Here is a 21,676-nt window from a genome sequence, read left to right as displayed (position 1 = left end):
CGATGACCCAGCGTCTTTATAATCCTTATAAGGCTATACCAGTTAGAGGTGGTAAAAGGTTTTATTTTACCACTTTTACTGTAAAGAATCCTTTCCCAGATATACAGTAAAAATCCTCTTTCTTCACATATCTAATCTCCCTTTTACATTTATTTGACTCTGATTTTATAGCTTTTATTGATTGGTGAAAAAACAAAACATAATCGCCTGTCGCACACTCATACAGACACTAGGGGCCCCCGTAGACGCGCTCACACGGCGGTTGTACCTTCCGTTTCCCACACTTCTACTTCTGCAAACCTGTGCAAGATGGACGGGGACTGCTGTCTCACCCGGTGGAGCGGCGCTGCGGCAGGACGCGCACAGTCTGCGGAGTGGTAGGTGAACTCAAGTGACCCCCCCAACCCCACCGATCCTCTCGTAAAGGTCACAAAGCGATCGGCCAATCGCTGACCTGATAAGCGTTCCCCTCTTCTCGATTGTTAGAGCTGGAGAGGAAGCTGGTGGTTAACAGATAGAGAGGAAAGCAAACAAGAAGTGTCTGAGACACGAAGAGCAGCTGTCTGTGTTACAACGTTGCAATCTTGCGTTGGCCATGGACGGTGTCGCCACCCACGCAGCGGCGCAGGGGTGGTCACAGCACGATAACTGCCTCTTTGTCTGTTGCAGCCTCAGCCTGAAGGGCCTGAACCCCGAAGAGATAGAGGAGGCCATGGGTTACCCGAGGGACCCGCGCCGGACTCCCATCACCTGCAGTAACGACGAACTGGAGAACTTGCTGCTGATGCGGGGCGAAGATCAGGAGGTGATGCAAGAGGTACGGGGTGCCGCAAGGGGCTAATTAAATGTGATGTGGCTTTTCATGGTTTTGCCAGCTGCACCTGTAGAGGTTTTCATTTTAGCTCCTGTGTGGGTCTTCAGTGTGGTCCGGTCAGACCAAGGAAAGGTGTGGTCCGGTCAGACCAAGGAAAGGTGTGGTCCGGTCAGACCAACGAATGGTACGGCCGGGTCAAGCCAAAGAGAGGTGTGGCCATGTCAGACCAAGGAAAGGTGTGGCCAGGTCAAACCAAGAAAAGGTGTAGCGTGGTCAAACCAAGGAAAGATGTGGTGGAGTCAAGCCAAGGAAAGGTGTGGCTGGGTTAAGCCAAGGAAAGGTGTGGCGGGATCAGACCAAGGAAGAGTGTGATGGGGTCAAGCCAAGGAAAGGTGTGGCGGGGTCAGACCAAGGAAAGGTGTGGCGGGGTCAAACCAAGGAAAGGTGTGGCGGGGTCAGACCAAGGAAAGGTGTGACGGGGTCAGACCAAGGAAAGGTGTGACGGGGTCAGACCAAGGAAAGGTGTGACAGGGTCAGACCAAGGAAAGGTGTGACGGGGTCAGACCAAGGAAAGGTGTGACGGGGTCAGACCAAGGAAAGGTGTGACGGGGTCAGACCAGGGAAAGCTGTGGCGGACAAGACCAAGGAAAGGTGTGGCGGGGTCAGACCAAGGAAAGGTGTGACGGGGTCAGACCAAGGAAAGATGTGGTGGGGTAAAGCCAGTGAAAGGTGTGACGGGGTCAGACCAAGGAAAGGTGTGACGGGGTCAGACCAAGGAAAGGTGTGACGGGGTCAGACCTAGGAAAGGTGTGACGGGGTCAGACCAAGGAAAGGTGTGGCGGGGTCAAGCCAAGGAAAGGTGTGGCGGGGTCAGACCAAGGAAAGGTGTGGCGGGGTCAGACCAGGGAAAGGTGTGGCGGGGTCAGACCAGGGAAAGGTGTGGCGGGGTCAGACCAAGGAACGGTGTGACGGGGTCAGACCAAGGAAAGGTGTGACGGGGTCAGACCAGGGAAAGGTGTGACGGGGTCAGACCAGGGAAAGGTGTGACGGGGTCAGACCAGGGAAAGCTGTGGCAGACAAGACCAAGGAAAGGTGTGGCGGGGTCAGACCAAGGAAAGGTGTGACGGGGTCAGACCAGGGAAAGCTGTGGCGGACAAGACCAAGGAAAGGTGTGGCGGGGTCAGACCAAGGAAAGGTGTGACGGGGTCAGACCAAGGAAAGATGTGGTGGGGTAAAGCCAGTGAAAGGTGTGACGGGGTCAGACCAAGGAAAGGTGTGACGGGGTCAGACCAAGGAAAGGTGTGACGGGGTCAGACCAAGGAAAGGTGTGACGGGGTCAGACCAAGGAAAGGTGTGGCGGGGTCAAGCCAAGGAAAGGTGTGGCGGGGTCAGACCAAGGAAAGGTGTGGCGGGGTCAGACCAGGGAAAGGTGTGGCGGGGTCAGACCAGGGAAAGGTGTGGCGGGGTCAGACCAAGGAAAGGTGTGACGGGGTCAGACCAAGGAAAGGTGTGATGGGGTCAAGCCAAGGAAAGGTGTGGCGGGGTCAAGCCAAGGAAAGGTGTGACGGGGTCAGACCAAGGAAAGGTGTGATGGGGTAAAGCCAAGGAAAGGTGTGGCCGGGTCAGACCAAGGAAAGGTGTGGCGGGGTCAGACCAAGGAAAGGTGTGGCGGGATCAGACCAAGGAAAGGTGTGGCGGGGTCAGACCAAGGAAAGGTGTGATGGGGTAAAGCCAAGGAAAGGTGTGGCCGGGTCAGACCAAGGAAAGGTGTGGCCGGGTCAGACCAAGGAAAGGTGTGACGGGGTCAGACCAAGGAAAGGTGTGGCGGGGTCAGACCAGGGAAAGGTGTGGCGGAGTCAGACCAAGGAAAGGTGTGGTGGGGTAAAGCCAAGGAAAGGTGTGGCGGAGTCAGACCAAGGAAAGGTGTGGTGGGGTCAAGCCAAGGAAAGAAAGGTTCAACTTCCATGGTGCAATGACAGCTTTTCCTGCTCTACTTCTGCAGGAGCTGTGGCTCTGGTCATCACCATTCAGCAAGGCCAGAAAAACCCCTGTGCTCTTCTGAAGCTAATTTTACTTCACTGCCTAATTTTATGAGCACCACAGTGGAGAGGTGTTATCATCCTCACCTGGCTTCACTTCACCGCAGTCCCGTGGCGCCCGTGGGGGTGGGGGCAATCAGCAGGAAGCCACTTCATCTGACACAGAAAGGGGTGTAACGGGCCCACAGTAGGAGGATAAGGGGAGGGAACAGTTAAGTTGGGGCCTTCTAACCTCAGGGTCCTGGAAACATCCATACCCAAGGTTAGGGTACATTGACCTACATTGACCAAGGTTAGGGTCCAGTAACAGTCGAAACCAAGTCTTTTCTGGTCATCATAGACCCACAACAGGTGGTTAGGGTGAAAGAACATGTAGGTTGAGGCCTACTAACCTCAGGGGCCAAGCGAGAGCTATACTCAGGGTCACTTCCTGGTGTTATGAGACTACAGCTGATGAATAAGGGGAAGGAATAGTTAGGATGGGGCCCTTTAACCTCAGGGGCCCAGGGACAGCCATACCCATGGTCACTCCCTAAAGCTATGAGCCCACAGCAGATGGATAAAGGGAGAAATCAGTTGGGTTGAGGCGGATTGACCTCATGCTTAGGGACAGCCATACCCAGGGCCACTTCCTGATGTTATGAGCACACAACTGATAGGTAAGGTGAAGGAACAGTGAGGTTGGGGCCCTCTGACCTCAGGGGCCCTGGGACTACCATATGTAGGGTCCCTCCCTGGTGTTATTAGTCCACAAGGGACAGATAAGATGATGTATCAGTTTGATTTTGACGTCAGGGGCCCAGGGAAAGCCACGTCCAAGGTCGCTCCCTGGTACAGCGGGCCCACAGTGGATGGATAAGGGAAGGAAACAGGTTGGAGCCCTCTAACTTTAGGGGCCCAGGGTTCCTTCCTTGGTATATTGGACCCACAGTGAATGGATGGATGGAATAGTTGGGTTGGGGCCCTTTTGACCTCCGGGTCCCCGGGGTACCCAAGGTCACTCCCTGGCGTAATGGACCCACAGTGGATGGATACAGGGATGACACAGTTAGGTTGAGGCCCTTTGATCTCAGGAGCCCAGGGTTACTTCCTAGTGTAATGGGCCCACAGCAGATGGATAAGGGTTTTGAACTGTTAGGTTGGGGCCCCCATGGGCCCAGGAACAGCCATACCCAAAGTCACTACCTGGCGTAATGGACCCACAGTGGATGGATACAGGGATGACAGTTAGGTTGAGGCCCTTTGATCTCAGGAGCCCAGGGTGGCTTCCTAGTGTAATGGGCCCACAGCAGATGGATAAAGGTTTTTAATTGTTACGTTGGGGCCCTTTGACCTCAGGGGCCCAGGAACAGCCATACCCAAAGTCACTCCCTGGCGTAATGGACCCACAGTGGATGGATACAGGGATGACACAGTTAGGTTGAGGACCTTTGGTCTCAGGAGCCCAGAGTTGCATCCTGGTGTTATGGGCCCACAGCACATGGAAAGGGTTTTGAAAAATTAGGTTGGGGCCCTTTGACCTCAGGGTCCCAGGGACAGCCACACCCAAGGTAACTACATTGTATAATGGACCCACAGTGGATGGATATGGTGAATACACAGTTAGGTTGGGGCCCTTTGATCTCAGGAACCCTGGTTGTGTCCTGGTGTAATGGGCCCACAGCAGATGGAAAGGGTTTTGAAAAATTAGGTTGGGGCCCTTTGACCTCAGGGTCCCAGGGACCGCCATACCCAAGGTAACTACCTGGTGTAATGGACCCGCAGTGGATGGATATGGGGATGAAACAGTTAGGTTGGGGCCCTTTGACCTAAGGGTCCAAGGAACAGCCACACCCAAGGTAACTACCTGGTGTAATGGACCCATAGTGGATGGATATGGGGATGACACAGGTTGGAGCTCTTTGACCTCAGGGTCCCAGGGACAGCCACACCCAAGGTAACTACCTTGTATAATGGACCCACAGTGGATGGATATGGGGAATACACAGTTAGGTTGGGGGCCTTTGACCTCAGGGTCCCAGGAACAGCCATAGCCAAGGTAACTACCTGGAGTAATGGACCCACAGTGGTTTGATACAGGGATGACACACTTTGATCTCAGAAGCCCAGGGTCACTTCCTGGTGTTTTCATTTCTCACAGTGGCTTGATAAGGGAGAGGGAACATTTAGGTCGGGGCCCTCAAACCTCAGGGGCCCAGCGATAGCCATACCCTGGGCCACTCTCTTTCCTTTGCCAACCCTAACCTCTTTTCTCCCTTTTCTGTTATGTTTAGGAACACGCCAAGAGGCTCCGCGCCTACCTGTCCTCCCAGAACTACATGTACAACCCGCTCTCCAAATCCGTCTCCATGACCGGGATCGACCACTGCTACCCCGACGGTGAGTGCGGGCGCTGCTGGCGTGCTCGGTCTCCAGTAGGGTGCTATATATGGATGGCGAGGGGTCATTTATATAATCATCAGGTCTAGAAGATACAGTTATAACATGTTGTGGCATTTCCTGGCATGCTGCTTTGAAGGTTCCCCAACATCTTTATGGGGGTTCCAAAGTTGGTGGAGGAGGTGGGATCCAAAGAAGGCAAATCATAGATTAGACTTTAGCTTTTATAAGATATATATATAAAGCGGACGGCGGCATAACAGAATGAGGCGCCATCTTTATGGACTGAGATCGCTTCCATTGTTTGGATAACGTTGATGGGCGCATCCTGTAGAGAATCACGGGGATTCCCGTCTCCCATGGAAGGGGATCACTGCAGGCCAAACAGACCTGACACCACCAACACACTCAGTCCATCGATACACATGACTACATGGAATCTACACAGCTTCTCCCTTAGCAGTCATGAGGACGTCTTTGCTCACGTCGGAATTTCCCTTTTAATTTTTAGTTCCCTTGTGGAAGTCCACACAGCCAAAGTTCCAGTGTACTTCATAAAGTGACCTGACACTTCCTGCCCACTAGAGGGAGCTGTTGTCCTGCAGTGTATGACAGTGACCTGTCCTGTGACTGGCTTTGTCTCATTCTGAAATACCGCATTTGTAATGTGATTTCCGTCCTGATATCTCTGTGGTCGGATCTGTTCTTGTTTAATGCTTCTGAGACCACGGATGTGCAATCATGTGTCTTGAAGGCCGGTGGCCACCGTGAAAGGTTAACATTTCACAAAGGTCTGTCTATATTACTAGAGGGGTCACCAGCAGGAGGAAGGAAGGTCCTGATACCTCTATATAGATCTTTATATCACTAGAGGGGTCACCAGCAGGAGGAAGAAGGTCCTGATTCCTCTATATAGATCTTTATATCACTAGAGGGGTCCCCAGCAGGAGGAAGGAGGTCCTGATTCCTCTATATAGATCTTTTTATCACTAGAGGGGTCACCAGCAGGAGGAAGGAAGGTCCTGATACCTCTATATAGATCTTTATATCACTAGAGGGGTCACCAGCAGGAGGAAGGAGGTCCTGATTCCCCTATATAGATCTTTAGATCACTAGAGGGGTCACCAGCAGGAGGAAGGAGGTCCTGATTCCTCTATATAGATCTTTATATCACTAGAGGGGTCCCCAGCAGGAGGAAGGAGGTCCTTATTCCTCTATATAGATCTTTATATCACTAGAGGGGTCACCAGCAGGAGGAAGGAGGTCCTGATTCCTCTATATAGATCTTTATATCACTAGAGGGGTCACCAGCAGGAGGAAGGAGGTCCTGATTCCCCTATATAGATCTTTAGATCACTAGAGGGGTCACCCGCTGGAGGAAGGAGGTCCTGATTCCTCTATATAGATCTTTATATCACTAGAGGGGTCACCAGCAGGAGGAAGGGGGTCCTGATTCCTCTATATAGATCTTTATATCACTAGAGGGGTCACCAGCAGGAGGACGGAGGTCCTGATTCCTCTATATAGATCTTTATATCACTAGAGGGGTCACCAGCAGGAGGAAGGGGGTCCTGATTCCTCTATATAGATCTTTATATCACTAGAGGGGTCCCCAGCAGGAGGAAGGAGGTCCTGATTCCTCTATATAGATCTTTAGATCTCTAGAGGGGTCACCAGCAGGAGGAAAGAGGTCCTAATTACTCATTTTAATCTTTCTATCACTAGAGGGGTCCCCGGGAGAAGGAAGGAGGTCCTGATTCCTCTATATAGATCTTTAGATCACTAGAGGGGTCACCAGTAGGAAGAAGGAGGTCCTGATTCCTCTATATAGATCTTTATATCACTAGAGGGGTCACCAGCAGGAGGATGGAAGGTCCTGATTCCTCTATATAGATCTTTATATCACTAGAGGGGTCACCAGCAGGAGGTCCTGATCCCTCTATATAGATCTTTATATCACTAGAGGGGTCACCAGCAGGAGGAAGGAGGTCCTGATCCCTCTATATAGATCTTTATATCACTAGAGGGGTCACCAGCAGGAGGATGGAAGGTCCTGATTCCTCTATATAGATCTTTATATCACTAGAGGGGTCCTCAGCAGGAGGTCCTGATTCTTGCCCTCTCTTACCTTTCCAGTAGTAGATATGGTTGATGGGATTTTTTAGGGTTTGGCTCCCAATTTCCCCCCAGCCGCTCCTGGTAGTAGATTGTCCCATGTGTGACCCATCACATGTCTAACATCCCCGATTTATCTCCCCACAGATGTGTCTCTCTTCTCTCGCGGACAACGCATGAGCAACGGGTAAGTGTCCAATCCCTGCACTCTGCTATGATTTTGGAAATAAAATGAGAACATCCTCCATGCAGTTATAATGGGGATGATTTGCCGCAATACTCCTCCCCCTGCTCCTGTAATTGTCTCCCTGTCTGTGTAAAGTCTGCACAGGGCCTCAGTTTATTGGTTACATTGTGGCATCCCCAGCCCCATGCTTGTGTTTAATGGACTGGCAGTCCATGTTGGATATGGCAGTTTCTTAGTTTGGCACTAAGACTGGTCATGTGATTTTATCCATGGCAGATCCCCTTGGTGCACATTTTTAAAGATTTCAGCCTGATAGAACTTATTGATCCTCTAAGTCTCTTCCTTGGGTTAATCCAGTGCGATCTGTTTGTCCCCCCCCCCCCCCCCCCAGACTGAGCACAGTGAGCTGCGGGGAGATCGACGCTCTGGAGACAGACGAGAAGGAGAACAGATTGAAGGAGGAGTCCCCCTTCGGGAGGACGCTGAGCTTCATCAGGAAGATGACCAGCGGCAAACATAAGGTAGGTGGGAAGAGAGGTCGGGGGAGGGACTGGAGCAGCACGCAGAGTTCTGGTGTGGTTCAGGAGTCGTTGTATTGTAGATATCACTGCTGTATAGTGAGGTGGAGGGACTGGAGCAGCACACTGAGGACCATAACCGTCTTTTACTGAGGTCCCTGTGAGATACTAACTGAGGGCCATGGCAGTCTCTGACTGTGGTCCCTAGGAGGTTCTAACTGAGCACCATGGGAGCCTCTAACTGAAGACCTAACCATAACAGTCTCTAACTGAGGTCCCTAGGAGGTTCTAAATTAGGACCACAACAGTCTGTGACTGAGGTCCCTAGGAGGTTCTAACCGAGGACCATGGCAGTCTATGACTGAGGTCCATGGGAGGTTCTTACTGAGGACCATGGCAGTCTCTGACTGAGGTCCCTAGGAAGTTCTAACTGAGCACCAAGGCAGTCTGTGACTGAGGACCTTAGGAGGTTCTGAGGACCATAATAGTGGTCCAACTGAAGACCCAACTGAAGACCATAACAGTCTCTACCTGAGGTCCCTAGAAGGTTCTAACTGGGAACATGGCAGTCTGTGACTGAGGACCTTAGGAGGTTCTAACTGAGGACCATAATAGTCTCGAACTGAGGTCCCTAGGAGGTTCTAACTGAGCACCATGGTAGCCTCTAACTGAAGACCCAACTGAAGACCATAATAGTATCTAACTGAGGTCCATAGGAGGTTCTAACTGAGGACCATAACAGTCTCTGACTTAGGTCCCTAGGGGGTTCTAACTGAGGGCCATGGCAGTCTCTGACTGAGGTCCCTAGGAAGTTCTAACTGAGAACCATGGTAGCCTCTAACTGAAGACCCAACTGAAGACCATAACAGTCTCTAACTGAAGTCCCTAGGAGGTTCTAACTGGGGAACATGGCAGTCTTTGACTGAGGACCCTAGGAGGTTCTAACTGAGGACCATAATAGTCTCAAACTGAGGACCCTAGGAGGTTCTAACTGAGGACCATAATAGTCTCAAACTGAGGTCCCTAGGAGGTTCTAACTGAGTTCAGGTGTGGTTCAGGAGCCGGTTGTAGTGTAGATATCTCCGCTGTATATTGTGGAGGAGGTGGAGAGAAGCACGCAGAGTTGAGGTGTGGTTCAGAAGCCGGTTGTAGTGTAGATATCACCGCTGTATAGTGTGGTGGAGGTGGAGAGCAGCACGCAGAGTTGAGGTGTGGTTCAGGAGCCGGTTGTAGTGTAGATATCACCGCTGTATAGTGTGGTGGAGGTGGAGAGCAGCACGCAGAGTTGAGGTGGGGTTCAGGAGCCGGTTGTAGTGTAGATATCACCGCTGTATAGTGTGGAGGAGGTGGAGAGAAGCACGCAGAGTTCAGGTGTGGTTCAGGAGCCGGTTGTAGTGTAGATATCACCGCTGTATAGTGTGGTGGAGGTGGAGAGCAGCACGCAGAGTTCAGGTGTGGTTCAGAAGCCGGTTGTAGTGTAGATATCACCGCTGTATAGTGTGGTGGAGGTGGAGAGCAGCACGCAGAGTTGAGGTGTGGTTCAGGAGTCGGTTGTAGTGTAGATATCACCGCTGTATAGTGTGGTGGAGGTGGAGAGCAGCACGCAGAGTTGAGGTGTGGTTCAGAAGCCGGTTGTAGTGTAGATATCACCGCTGTATAGTGTGGTGGAGGTGGAGAGCAGCACGCAGAGTTGAGGTGTGGTTCAGAAGCCGGTTGTAGTGTAGATATCACCGCTGTATAGTGTGGTGGAGGTGGAGAGCAGCACGCAGAGTTGAGGTGTGGTTCAGAAGCCGGTTGTAGTGTAGATATCACCGCTGTATAGTGTGGTGGAGGGGGAGAGCAGCACGCAGAGTCGAGGTGTGGTTCAGAAGCCGGTTGTAGTGTAGATATCACCGCTGTATAGTGTGGTGGAGGTGGAGAGAAGCACGCAGAGTTCAGGTGGGGTTCAGGAGCCGGTTGTAGGGTGGCAGAGGTGGAGAGAAGGAGAAGGTCAGACCGGACTCATTCAGAGTTCAGCCAGAGGTCAGGACTGCTGATGGTAATTCGGAGTGATCTGTCTGGCCTGGGAAGCTGAGGATTATCTGGAGGGTGTGAGAGATCCTGAGGACTCGAAACATCCTTTTGCAGCTTGGTTGGTGTGCGGGAAAAGTCCTGCAGATCCTTGTGTGGTCCCTCTGCTGTGCCAAATGAAAGGAGCTGACAACGCATTTTAGATCTCCCATACTACAGGTATGGTGTCACTGCCCCGCCCCCTCTCCAGCTTTTTATTTTGAGGCTGCAAGCAAACATCTCTACATCCCTGAGGCCCACATTGAGTTCCTGTGCTTTTGCAAGTCCCTCCCCTCAGCCTCTAGAGCAGCCACACCCACTGCAAGCCTGATCTCCGCTTATAGAGCAGCCACACCCACTGCAAGCCTGATCTCCGCTTATAGAGCAGCCACACCCACTGCAAGCCTGATCTCCGCTTATAGAGCAGCCACACCCACTGCAAGCCTGATCTCCGCTTATAGAGCAGCCACACCCACTGCAAGCCTGATCTCTTCTTTCGGCTGCGATCTCGATATATAGATTTCAATACACTGGTTGGATTGACTAATGACTTTTGTAGGTATCGGTATGTTGGGTTCGGGGGGGGGGGGGGGGGGGGGGTTATGTTATAGATTTGTTGAGTATTATTCAAACTTTAAATGCCTGGTTATTTTTGTTGTGGAAATACATGGCATGTAGTCGGCTTGGCATGTTTGGTATCCATTTACTCGACTCAATCTCATCTTTTATATTTTACCAAACACTTGGGTATAATATTGTGTGTGCGCTAAAATTAATGTAGGTTTGTATTTTTTTCCTGTGATTTATAAGTAACTGCACAAATATTGTGTAACACAAAAAAATTGCAACTACCACCATTTTATTTTCCAGGGCCTCTGCTTTCAGCTAATATTTATTTTGGGGGATTCCTGGTATTTTCTAGTAAAAAAAACAATGCTGATTTTTGGCGCTTGGTGCCCGCGCTATGGCCAAGAGACTGCCACAGCGCCGGCTTCCTTCGCCCGGGAGGGTGTACATGGACGTCCTCCCGTTCTCATGCTGCGCCTTGGGACTCGGCTGATCACAGAGCGGGGTAAAGGGCCAATCACAGCTGATCATGGAAGTAAACAGAAGCCGGTAATCTGTTTTCTTTTTTTTTATATTCCTCACGCAGTCAGCTGTAAAAAAAAGAAGAAAGCCATTACCAGCTTCTGTTAGAGGGACGTCGGTCCCCTTAGTGCCCACCAGTGCTGCTAATCAGTGCCCACCAGTGCCCGTTAGTACTGCTAACCAGGGCCCACCAGTGCCACTTATCAGTGCTCATCAGTGCTGCCAATTTATGCCCACTAGTGCTACCAATCGGTGCCCACCAGTGCCCATCTGTGCCACCTATCAGTGCCTCATCATCAGTGTCAATTATCAGTGCTACCTATCAGTGCCACCTACCAGTGCCTATTAATTCCCATCAGTACCACCTATCACTGCCACCTCTCTGTGCCACCTATTAGTGCCTCCTGATCAGTGCCCACCAGTGCTGCCTCATCCGTGCCCATCAGTGGTCATCAGTGCCACCTATCAGCGCCTACCAGTGCCACCTATCAGTGCCCATCAGTGCCGCTAATCAGTGCCCACCAGTGCCTCATCATCAGTGCCCACCAGTGCCACCTACCAGTGCCCATTAGTACTGCTAACCAGGGCCCACCAGTGCCACTTATCAGTGCTCATCAGTGCTGCCAATTTTTGCCCACTAGTGCTACCAATCAGTGCCCACCAGTGCCCATCTGTGCCGCCAATCAGTGCCCACCAGTGCCTCATCATCAGTGTCAATTATCAGTGCTGCCTATCAGTGCCACCTACCAGCGCCTATTAGTTCCCATCAGTACCACCTATCAGTGCCGCCTATTAGTGCCTCCTGATCAGTGCCCACCAGTGCCTCATCATCAGTGTCAATTATCAGTGCCGCCTATCAGTGCCACCTATTAGTGCCTCCTGATCAGTGCCCACCAGTGCTGCCTCATCTGTGCCCATCAGTGGTCATCAGTGCCACCTATCAGCGCCTACCAGTGCCACCTATCAGTGCCCATCAGTGCCACCAATGCCTCATCATCAGTGTCAATTATCAGTGCCGCCTATCAGTGCCACCTATTAGTGCCTCCTGATCAGTGCCCACCAGTGCTGCCTCATCTGTGCCCATCAGTGGTCTTCAGTGCCACCTATCAGCGCCTACCAGTGCCACCTATCAGTGCCACCAATCAGTGCCCACCAGTGCCTCATCATCAGTGTCAATTATCAGTGCCGCCTATCAGTGCCACCTATTAGTGCCTCCTGATCAGTGCCCACCAGTGCCGCCTTATCAGTGCCCATCATTGCCACCTATCAGTGCCCATCAGTGTCCATTAGTGCAGCCTATCAGTGCTCATCAGTGAAGGAGAAAAATGACCGTTTGCAAACTTTCTAAGAAAATATGAAAAACTTTTTGTTTTTTTCAAGTTTTTTTTTTGTTTTGTTTAAACAAAACCTAAAAACTCCAGCGGTGATTGAACACCACCAGAAGAAATCTGTATTTGCATTAAAAAAAAATGATTCAAATATCATTTGGGTAGAGCGTTGCATGACCGCGCAATTGTCATTCAAAGTGTGAGAAAGCTGAAAATTGTCCAGGGCAGGAAGGGGGGTATAAGTGCCCGGTAAGCAAGTGGTTAAGGAGGAATCCCTGACCGAGGTTCTAACTAAAAGTCTCTGGCAGTGAAGGGTGAGGATTGGCCGTGGGAGCAGCTGCTGCGCGCCTCTTGGCCGTCGTGCTTCTGCCGTGATGTCACCTCCAGGGCTCAGACACTAGGGGTAGCTGTTCAGCGGTCCGGCCCAGCGATTGACTGAGCGTTGCATCAGCCGCTACTCATAATTCTGGCATTTCCTGCCAGTCTGCTCCGAAGGGGGAGGCCGAGCCAAGTGTGAGCCTCATTACTCACCGTGCCCCTACCTCTGTGTATGACGTACCCCCCCACCCACACACCGCACAGGTATTCATCAGCATCACTAATCAGAGGTGCGAGCTACACTGCGCCCCATACCTCCCCCATTCACTTCATACACCTTATCATCTGCAGAATATATCAATATGGATCTGTCAGGAGGGGGGTGGGATGGAGCAATGTTCTGCAGATCTCTAGAGGGGTCAGTGGTGGGATAATCTGCAGAATATATCAATATGGATCTGTCAGGAGGGGGATGGGATGGAGCGATGTTCTGCAGATCTCTAGAGGGGTCAGTGGTGGGATAATCTGCAGAATATATCAATATGGATCTGTCAGGAGGGGGATGGGAGCGATGTTCTGCAGATCTCTAGCAATGTTCTAGGGAGGGAAGTGGTGGAATAATCTGCAGAATGGATGTCAGGGGATGGGATGGTCTGCAGAATATATCAATATGGATCTGTAAGGAGGGGGGTGGGAGGGAGCGATGTTCTGCAGATTTATAGGGAAGTCAGTGGTGGAATAATCTGAGGAGTGGATCTGTCAGGAGGGGGGGATGGACTGATGTTCTGCAGATTTTTTGGGAGGTTAGTGGTGAAATAATCTGCAGATGGATATGGATCTGTCAGGAGGGGGATGGGACGGAGCAATGTTCTGCAGATCTCTAGAGAGGTCAGTGATGGGATAATCTGCAGAATATATCAATATGAATCTGTGAATCTGTCAGGAGGGGGATGGGAGCGATGTTCTGCAGATCTCTAGGGAGGGAAGTGGTGGAACAATCTGCAGAATGGATGTCAGAGGATGGGATGGTCTGATGTTTTGCAGATCTTTGGGGAGGTCAGTGGTGGAATAATCTGCAGAATATATCAATATGGATCTGTCAGGAGGGGGATGGGATGGAGCGATGTTCTGCAGATTTATAGGGAGGTCAGTGGTGGAATAATCTGCAGAATATATCAATATGGATCTGTCAGGAGGGGGATGGGACGGAGGGATGTTCTGCAGATCTCTAGAGAGGTCAGTGATGGGATAATCTGCAGAATAATATATCAATCGGGATCTGTAAGGAGGGAAATGGGTCAGAGCGATGTTCTGCATATTTATAGGGAGGTCAGTGGTGGAATAATCTGCACAATGGATCTGTCGGGGGGGGGGGGGGATGTGATGGAGCAATGTTCTGCAGATCTCTAGAGGGGTCAGTGGTGGGATAATCTGCAGAATATATCAATCTGGATCTGTCAGGAGAGGAATGGGAGGGAGCGATGTTCTGCAGATCTATAGAGAGGTCAGTGATTAAATAATCTGCAGAATATATCAATATGGATCTGTCAGGAGGGGGATGGGATGGAGCGATGTTCTGCAGCTCTATAGGGAGCTCAGTGGTGGAATGCTCTGCAGAGTGGGTTGTGTTTCCTCCCTGGCAGGACACAAGCTGTGCACACACAGATATTGGGTTAGGGGCCCTGTGTTGTGTCCCCGGAGCTGATAACGGATTGTAGGCGGAGTCGGTATTTAGGGGGTGAGTGACGGCTCCTCTTGTATCTCATGAAAACAGAACGGAGAGGAAGTCAGACGGAGGGACACAGGATGTGAGGAGTTTCCTGCAGGCGGTGTGATAACGCGGCTGGCCATGTCTTCCTGTCAGTGACAATAAGGGACCACAATGACTCGGGGGCTGGGAAAGAACACGCTGTTTAAAGGGCCGGTAAAGCCCAAAACACAAACTCTCATCATATACAGACCCCTCATTCACAGGACGGTTGGGGGTGTTGCAGGTTTTTGTCCCCAGGCGTCCTGTTTGCAGTGAAATAAATATTGTACCGCCTTCCTGTGCGAGCCTGTAGGGACGTAAACCGATTGCCTGTACACTGTATTCATATTTGTGCTGTTCGCATTGGAATGTGGAACAGCAGGGGTGGGGCTTAGCTATTGGGGGGAGTTGTTCTTGCCACTCACTTGGTAAAAGGTTAAGGCCCTGTATATGGGGTGAATTGGGATTCCAGAGCTCTTTGGGTGTACGGGAATCAGTTGTTGGAATATTGAATAATAGGGGTTAGGCTAAGCTCCTCGGGGGAGTGTCTTACCGCTGACCTGGGCAGAAGTCGAGGCCTCATATACAGCTTCCATTGGGATTCCATCCCTCTATGGGCACATGGGATTTAGAAACAGCAGGGGCAGGGCTAAGCTCCTTGGCCCTTCCCAATGACTTGGGAAAAAGTTAAGGCTTCATATATAGCTTGCGTTGGGATTCAAGAGCTCTCTGGGCACATTGGAGCCAGTTGTTGAAATATTGAACAGGGGTGGGGCTAAGCTGCTAAGGGGAGGGACTTTCCACTGACTTAGGTGGAAGTCGAGATCCTATTTATAACTTACATTGGGATTCCAGACTTCTCTGGACACATCAGAATCGATCATTGAAATTTGGAGCCGCAAAGGTGGGGCTGAGCTCCTAGGAGGAGCGACTTACCACTGACTTGTGCAAAACTCAAGGCCTCATTTAGAGCTTGCTCTGGGATTCCAGAGCTCTCTAGGCACCTGCAAATCGATCTTTGAAATATGGAACAGCAAGGGTGGGTCTGAGCTTCTGGGGGGAGTGGCTCTTCTCACAGACCTGGGCTGAAGTCAAGGCTCTATATGTGGCGTTTGTTGGGATTCTGGAGCTCTCTGTGCACATGGGAATCCGCCACTGCACTGTGGAACAGCAGGGGTGGGGCTAAGCTCTTGGGGGGGAGTGTCTTACAACTGACTTGCCCAAAAGTCAAGGCCTCATATGCAGTTTGCATTGGGATTCCAGTGCTTTTTATGCTAATGTGAATCTGTCATTGGAATTTAGAACAGCAGGGGTGGGGCTGAGCTCCTGGGGGGACTGGCTCTTCCCACTGATCTGGGCAAAAGTCAAGGCTCCATATATTATTATTATTATTATATAGGATTTATATAGCGCCAACAGTTTACGCAGCGCTTTTTATATATATGGCTTGTGTTGCAATTTTGGAGCTCTCTGGGCACATGGGAATCTGCCACTGCACTGTGGAACAGCAGGGGTGGGGCTAAGCTCTTGGGGGGGGAGTGTCTTACAACTGACTTGCCCAAAAGTCAAGGCCTCATATACAGTTTGCATTGGGATTCCAGCGCTTTCTGTGCTAATGTGAATCTGTCATTGGAATTTAGAACAGCAGGGGTGGGGCTGAGCTCCTGGGGGAAGTGGCTCTTCCCACTGATCTGGGCAGAAGTCAAGGCTCCATATATTTATTATTATTATATAGGATTTATATAGCGCCGACAGTTTACACAGCGCTATATATATATAAATATATATATATATATATATACACACACAGTGCCTTGCGAAAGTATTCGGCCCCCTTGAACTTTGCGACTTTTTGCCACATTTCAGGCTTCAAACATAAATATATAAAACTGTAATTTTTTGTGAAGAATCAACAACAAGTGGGACACTGACTGAAGCTGAAGGGTCACTTTGTAATGATAAATGGTGGAGCTTTTCTGAAAAAGGAAGCTGTAAGCGCGTTAGAGCAGCAAACTTCCCGGCAATAGGCTGTGCTTTGTCCTTTTGGTCCCGTATGACTCTGCCATATACCATGGCCGTGTACTGAGCCGTTACTACAGGAGCTTAACACCGGTGAGTGAGATATAAGAGGATTTGCCTTCTAAGGTCCCGAAATCCCCGAGATCCGGGCTCTAAGTGCTATTTAATGGTAATTTAGTTGGTGGGATAATCTGGCGGGGGATTAATTCTCCCCTGTGTGCGTCCCCGGCATCGATTTCCTGCCACCACCACCATTTGGTGCGGTAAGACGGTGTTTGGCGCGACCCCTTCGGGTTTAATCTGCGCAGAAAGAGGAGAGCTAGCTGACCAGAGTCCTTCCTCCGGGGCCCCTCTCTGTTGAAGTGGACCTGTCATTGATACGTGAATTGGCCGGGGCCGTGACGGTGTTACCAAATCACATCGATGTTCTGGAGGGGGGAGGGGGGGGCAGCACCTTGTTTTGTAGCATAAAGTGCAGCTCCTGATGCCTATCATGTGACACCAGGCCTAGTTAAATATCACATGGTGTCACTCGTCTGCGTCCAAATCCAGCACTGGGTTTCCTCTCCAGCGTGACTGCTGGATCTTTTAGGTTTTACCCGCAGCACCGACCCCATGGCTAATCAGGAAACGTCTTTCCTGATTGGTGTGGCTTCCTTATGCCTGAGCTGAGCTTCCCTGCTGCGTCCCTGTGCCAGTGACCTCTTTGGGGGTTCCGGTGTCCCCTGTGCACCCGTGACCCCAATGCAGAGCATCCTGGGAGGGGGGGGGGTAATTTATCAAATCTGGAGCAGCTGTGCATGACAACCAATTAGCTTCTATCTTCAGCTTGTTCAGATCAGCTTTGAAAAGTTTAACTTCCAGTGACCCCTGGCCACCTGTGACTCCAGAGCAGGGCATCCTGTGTCACCCGGTGACCGCCAGAGCCTCCTTTGTCACCCCATGACCCCCATGGCATCGTGTCACCCAGTGACCCCCATGGCATCCTGTGTCACCCGATGACCCCGATACCATCCTATGTCACCCGGTGACCCCCAAAGCATCCTATATCACCCGGTGACCCCCAGAGCATCCTCTGTCAACCAGTGACCCCCATAGCATCCTGTGTCACCCGGTGAACCCCCCCCCCCCCCCATGGCATCTTGAGCCTTCCAGTGATTCCCATAAAATTCTGTGTCGCCCAGTGACCCCTATAGCATTCAGTGTCACCCGGTGACCCCCATAGCATCCTGTTTCGACCTTTGACTCCAATAGCATCTAGTGTCCGCTGGTTACCCCCATAGTATCCTGTGTCGCCCGGTGACCCCCCATCGCATCCTGTGTCATCCAGTGACCCCCATAGCATCAGGTATCACCCAGTGACCCCCATAGCATCCTGTGTCGCCCGGTGAACCCCATGGCATCCTGTGTCGCCTGGTGAACCCCATGGCATCCTGTGTCGCCCGGTGACCCCCATGGCATCCTGCGTCATCCAGTGACCCCTAAAGCATCAGGTATCACCCGGTGACCCCCATAGCATCCTATGTCGCCCGGTGACCCCCATGGCATCCTGTGTCATCCAGTGACCCCTATAGCATCATGCATCACCCTGCGATCCCCATAGCATCCAGTGTCCACCAGTGACCCCCATATCCTCCTATGTCGCCTAGTGACCCCCATAGCATCCTGTGTTGTCCGGTGACCCCCATGGCGTCCTGTGTCAACCGGTGACCCCCAAAAGCATCCTGTGTCGCCCCGTGACTCCTAGAGCACCCTGTTTCACCCAGTGACCCCCAGAGCATTATGTTTCACCCAGTGAACCCCCCCCCCTCTGAGCATCCAGTGTTACCCACAGACAATATATTCTGTGTAACCTGGTGACCCCTAGAGCATTCTGTGACCCCGAAGCATCCTGTGTCACCCAGTGACCCCCCCCCTTTAGAGCACCCATTGTCACCCAGTGTCCTTGATGCATTTTATGTAACCCAGTGACCCCCGAGCATCCTGTGTCACCCAGTGACCCCCGAGCATCCTGTGTCACCTAGCGACACTTCCCCTTTTCGCTATGACATTGCAGCCTCGGTATGTTCCTGTAATCACCTAGACTTTCTCTCGGCGGATCCGTATCCATGACATATTGTGGTTCTTTTACCTCATTAGAGACCGCAGGCAGTTTCCAATCAGACAGACCCTGTCTGGTAAACATGTGGAGAAAAGAGGAGATCAAACATTAGTGTCACTAAAAGCAAAACTTTGTCATTTGTGTCCCCATTGGGGAGATTTCCCTTCACTTCCTGTCCCAAAGCCTAAATAGGAAGTGAGAGGAAATCCCTCCAAAGTGAAGGAATTCTGGTGTGACACCAGGGTCCTCATTGGAAGATTTCCCCTCTATTACTGTAATTTGGGATTTTGGAACCATCAGCTCAGGATTGACACGTTGAATAATCGCCTCCGTGACCACCTGACACCTTCCCCCCACAATGCACCTGGGCGGCTGCCAGTGACACAGCACACAGGATCCTGGAGGTGGGTTCTCTCTCTCTCTCCCACACTCGTTTCGGCTGATTGACTTCAATGGGCCATTGTCCCTCTGTGTCACCACTGGGGGTGACCTTCGTTTTCCTTCTCACTTCGCTGCATTCAGACTGTCGCATATCTGACTCAGGTGTTGCTGGCGAACGCCAGGCAGCGCCGGGGTTTTACGCTGCAGCCAATAGTAAGCGCAGGTTGACCCAAAAAACCTTTATTGCTCGATCAGCGGTCGTTTACCTGTCCTGAAGCTGGTGGTCTGAAGACATTTCCTCTGAGCTTATGTTGTCACCGGCTGTCCAACCTGGGTATAATCAGGCACGCTCGGCTGCTACGGTCATTCTTTCTTACGGCCGTTGTACGGAGACAGGTGATTTCCCGTTATCAAGGGTTCTTTAATACTCCATCTGCCCCTGCCCTTTAGTTTTCAGACTACAGACATCCCCCCCCCCCTTCTCTGCTGCACTCAGTCAGTCTCTTCCCACGTAGCGTGGTTGCCATGGCAGAACATTGTATATGCATTGCTTGCAAGACAGACGATTTCTAGACAGTAGTTGCCGACTAAACAGGACCCAAACCGCACTTTTACTGATCTGCAAATCCTGACGCCTGACACCAGCATAAACTAAGTTCATATTGCTTGCCCTGAGAACACGGGTCGCCCAAGGAAAGACCGCCCACCACATCCTGGACTTGGATCTCTTTGTGTTTTCCCCGAAAAGTAAATTTCTTATCTGCAGGCCATAATATGCATTGTAGGACATTCTTTTAGGATTTAAAATGCAAGCCCACTTGTCCTGGGAAAGACCGGGGACCCTTACCTGACCCAAGGGAAAACGGCCCTCCGCGTCGTGGGCTGGGATCTCTTCATGTTTTCTTGACTTTATGAAAGTGAATTTCTTATCTGGAAGCCATCATATGTTTTGTAGGACATCACACAGCTGGTGGCCATGATGAGGCTGGGAGGGGTTCCCCTTAAAAGGGATTTAGAGTACAAGCCCACTTGTCCCAGGAATGAACCCAGAAAACCCAAGGGAAGACCACCCACTGCGTCTTGATCTTGGATCGCTTTGTAGGACATCACACCACTGTGTCCTGATCTTGGATCACTTTGTAGGATGTCACACCACTGGTGGAGCTGAGAGGGGTTCCCCTTTAAAGGGATTTAGAGTGCAAGCCCACTTGTCCCAGGAATGAACCCAGAAAACCCAAGGGAAGACCACCCACTGCATCTTGATCTTGGATCGCTTTGTAGGACATCACACCACTGTGTCCTGATCTTGGATCCCTTTGTAGGATGTCACACCACTGGTGGAGTTGAGAGGGGTTTCCCTTTAAAGGGATTTAGAGTGCAAGCCCACTTGTCCCAGGAAAGACACAGAAAACCCAAGGGAAGACCACCCACTGCGTCTTGATCTTGGATCGCTTTGTAGGACATCACACCACTGTGTCCTGATCTTGGATCCCTTTGTAGGATGTCACACCACTGGTGGAGCTGAGAGGGGTTCCCCTTTAAAGGGATTTAGAGTGCAAGCCCACTTGTCCCAGGAATGAACCCAGAAAACCCAAGGGAAGACCACCCACCGCGTCTTGATCTTGGATCGCCTTGTAGGACATCACACCACTGTGTCCTGATCTTGGATCCCTTTGTAGGATGTCACATCACTGTGTCCTGATCTTGGATCCCTTTGTAGGATGTCACACCACTGGTGGAGCTGAGAGGGGTTCCCCTTTAAAGGGATTTAGAGTGCAAGCCCACTTGTCCCAGGAATGAACCCAGAAAACCCAAGGGAAGACCACCCACTGCATCTTGATCTTGGATCGCCTTGTAGGACATCACACCACTGTGTCCTGATCTTGGATCACTTTGTAGGATGTCATACCACTGGTGGAGCTGAGAGGGGTTCCCCTTTAGAGGGATTTAGAGTGCAAGCCCACTTGTCCCAGGAAAGACACAGAAAACCCAAGGGAAGACCGGCCACTGTGTCCTGATCCTGAACTTGGATCTCTTCATGTGTTCCCGACTTTATATAAGTCAATTTCTTCAAAAATTCTATGTAGGATGCCACACAGCTGGTGGCCGTGGTGGGGCTTTGAGGGGTTCCCCCTTAGAGGGATTTAGAGTGCAAGCCCACTTGTTCCAGGAAAGACCTGAAACGCCCAAAGGGGGAAGTGCTCTCCACGTCCTGGACTCGGATTTCTTTGCGTCTTCCTGAGGACTTTATAAAAGTCAATTTCCTACCATATGCTTTGTAGGACATCACACAGCTGGTGGCCCTGAAAGACCTGGGGCACCCAAGGGAAGAGCACCCTCTGCATCCTGAATTCGGATCTCTTTACGTGTTCTCGGGGACTTTATAAAAGTAAATTTTTTTGTTCGGGAACTGTTGTATGCTTTGTAGGATGTCACAGAGCTGGTGGCCACAATGGGACTTGGAGGGGTTTCCCTTTAGAAGAGATTTAAAGTGTAATACCACCTGTTCCATGAAAGAGCTGGGTCGCTCAAGGGAAGACCGCCCACTGCATCCTGAACTTGGATCGCTTCATGTGTTCCTGACTATAT

At 51.1% G+C, this 21,676-nt stretch overlaps 1 protein-coding gene across 1 annotated transcript in view; it reads left to right on the top strand.

Annotated features, from left to right (window-relative positions):
- ARHGEF2 (Rho/Rac guanine nucleotide exchange factor 2) overlaps positions 1-21,676 on the top strand; it is a 150,315-nt gene that overhangs the window by 13,162 nt on the left and 115,477 nt on the right. The window contains exons 3-6 of the mRNA XM_082275564.1: positions 670-817; positions 5,127-5,232; positions 7,495-7,534; positions 7,926-8,055. Coding sequence (XP_082131690.1) covers positions 670-817; positions 5,127-5,232; positions 7,495-7,534; positions 7,926-8,055 — 424 coding nt within the window. The remainder of the gene's footprint in view (positions 1-669; positions 818-5,126; positions 5,233-7,494; positions 7,535-7,925; positions 8,056-21,676) is intronic.

The sequence above is a fragment of the Pelophylax lessonae genome (genome assembly GCF_965119305.1).
Source record: "Pelophylax lessonae genome assembly, chromosome: 13".
In the NCBI taxonomy this organism is placed as follows: Eukaryota; Metazoa; Chordata; class Amphibia; order Anura; family Ranidae; genus Pelophylax; species Pelophylax lessonae.
This window is presented reverse-complemented; position numbering and strand designations above follow the sequence as displayed.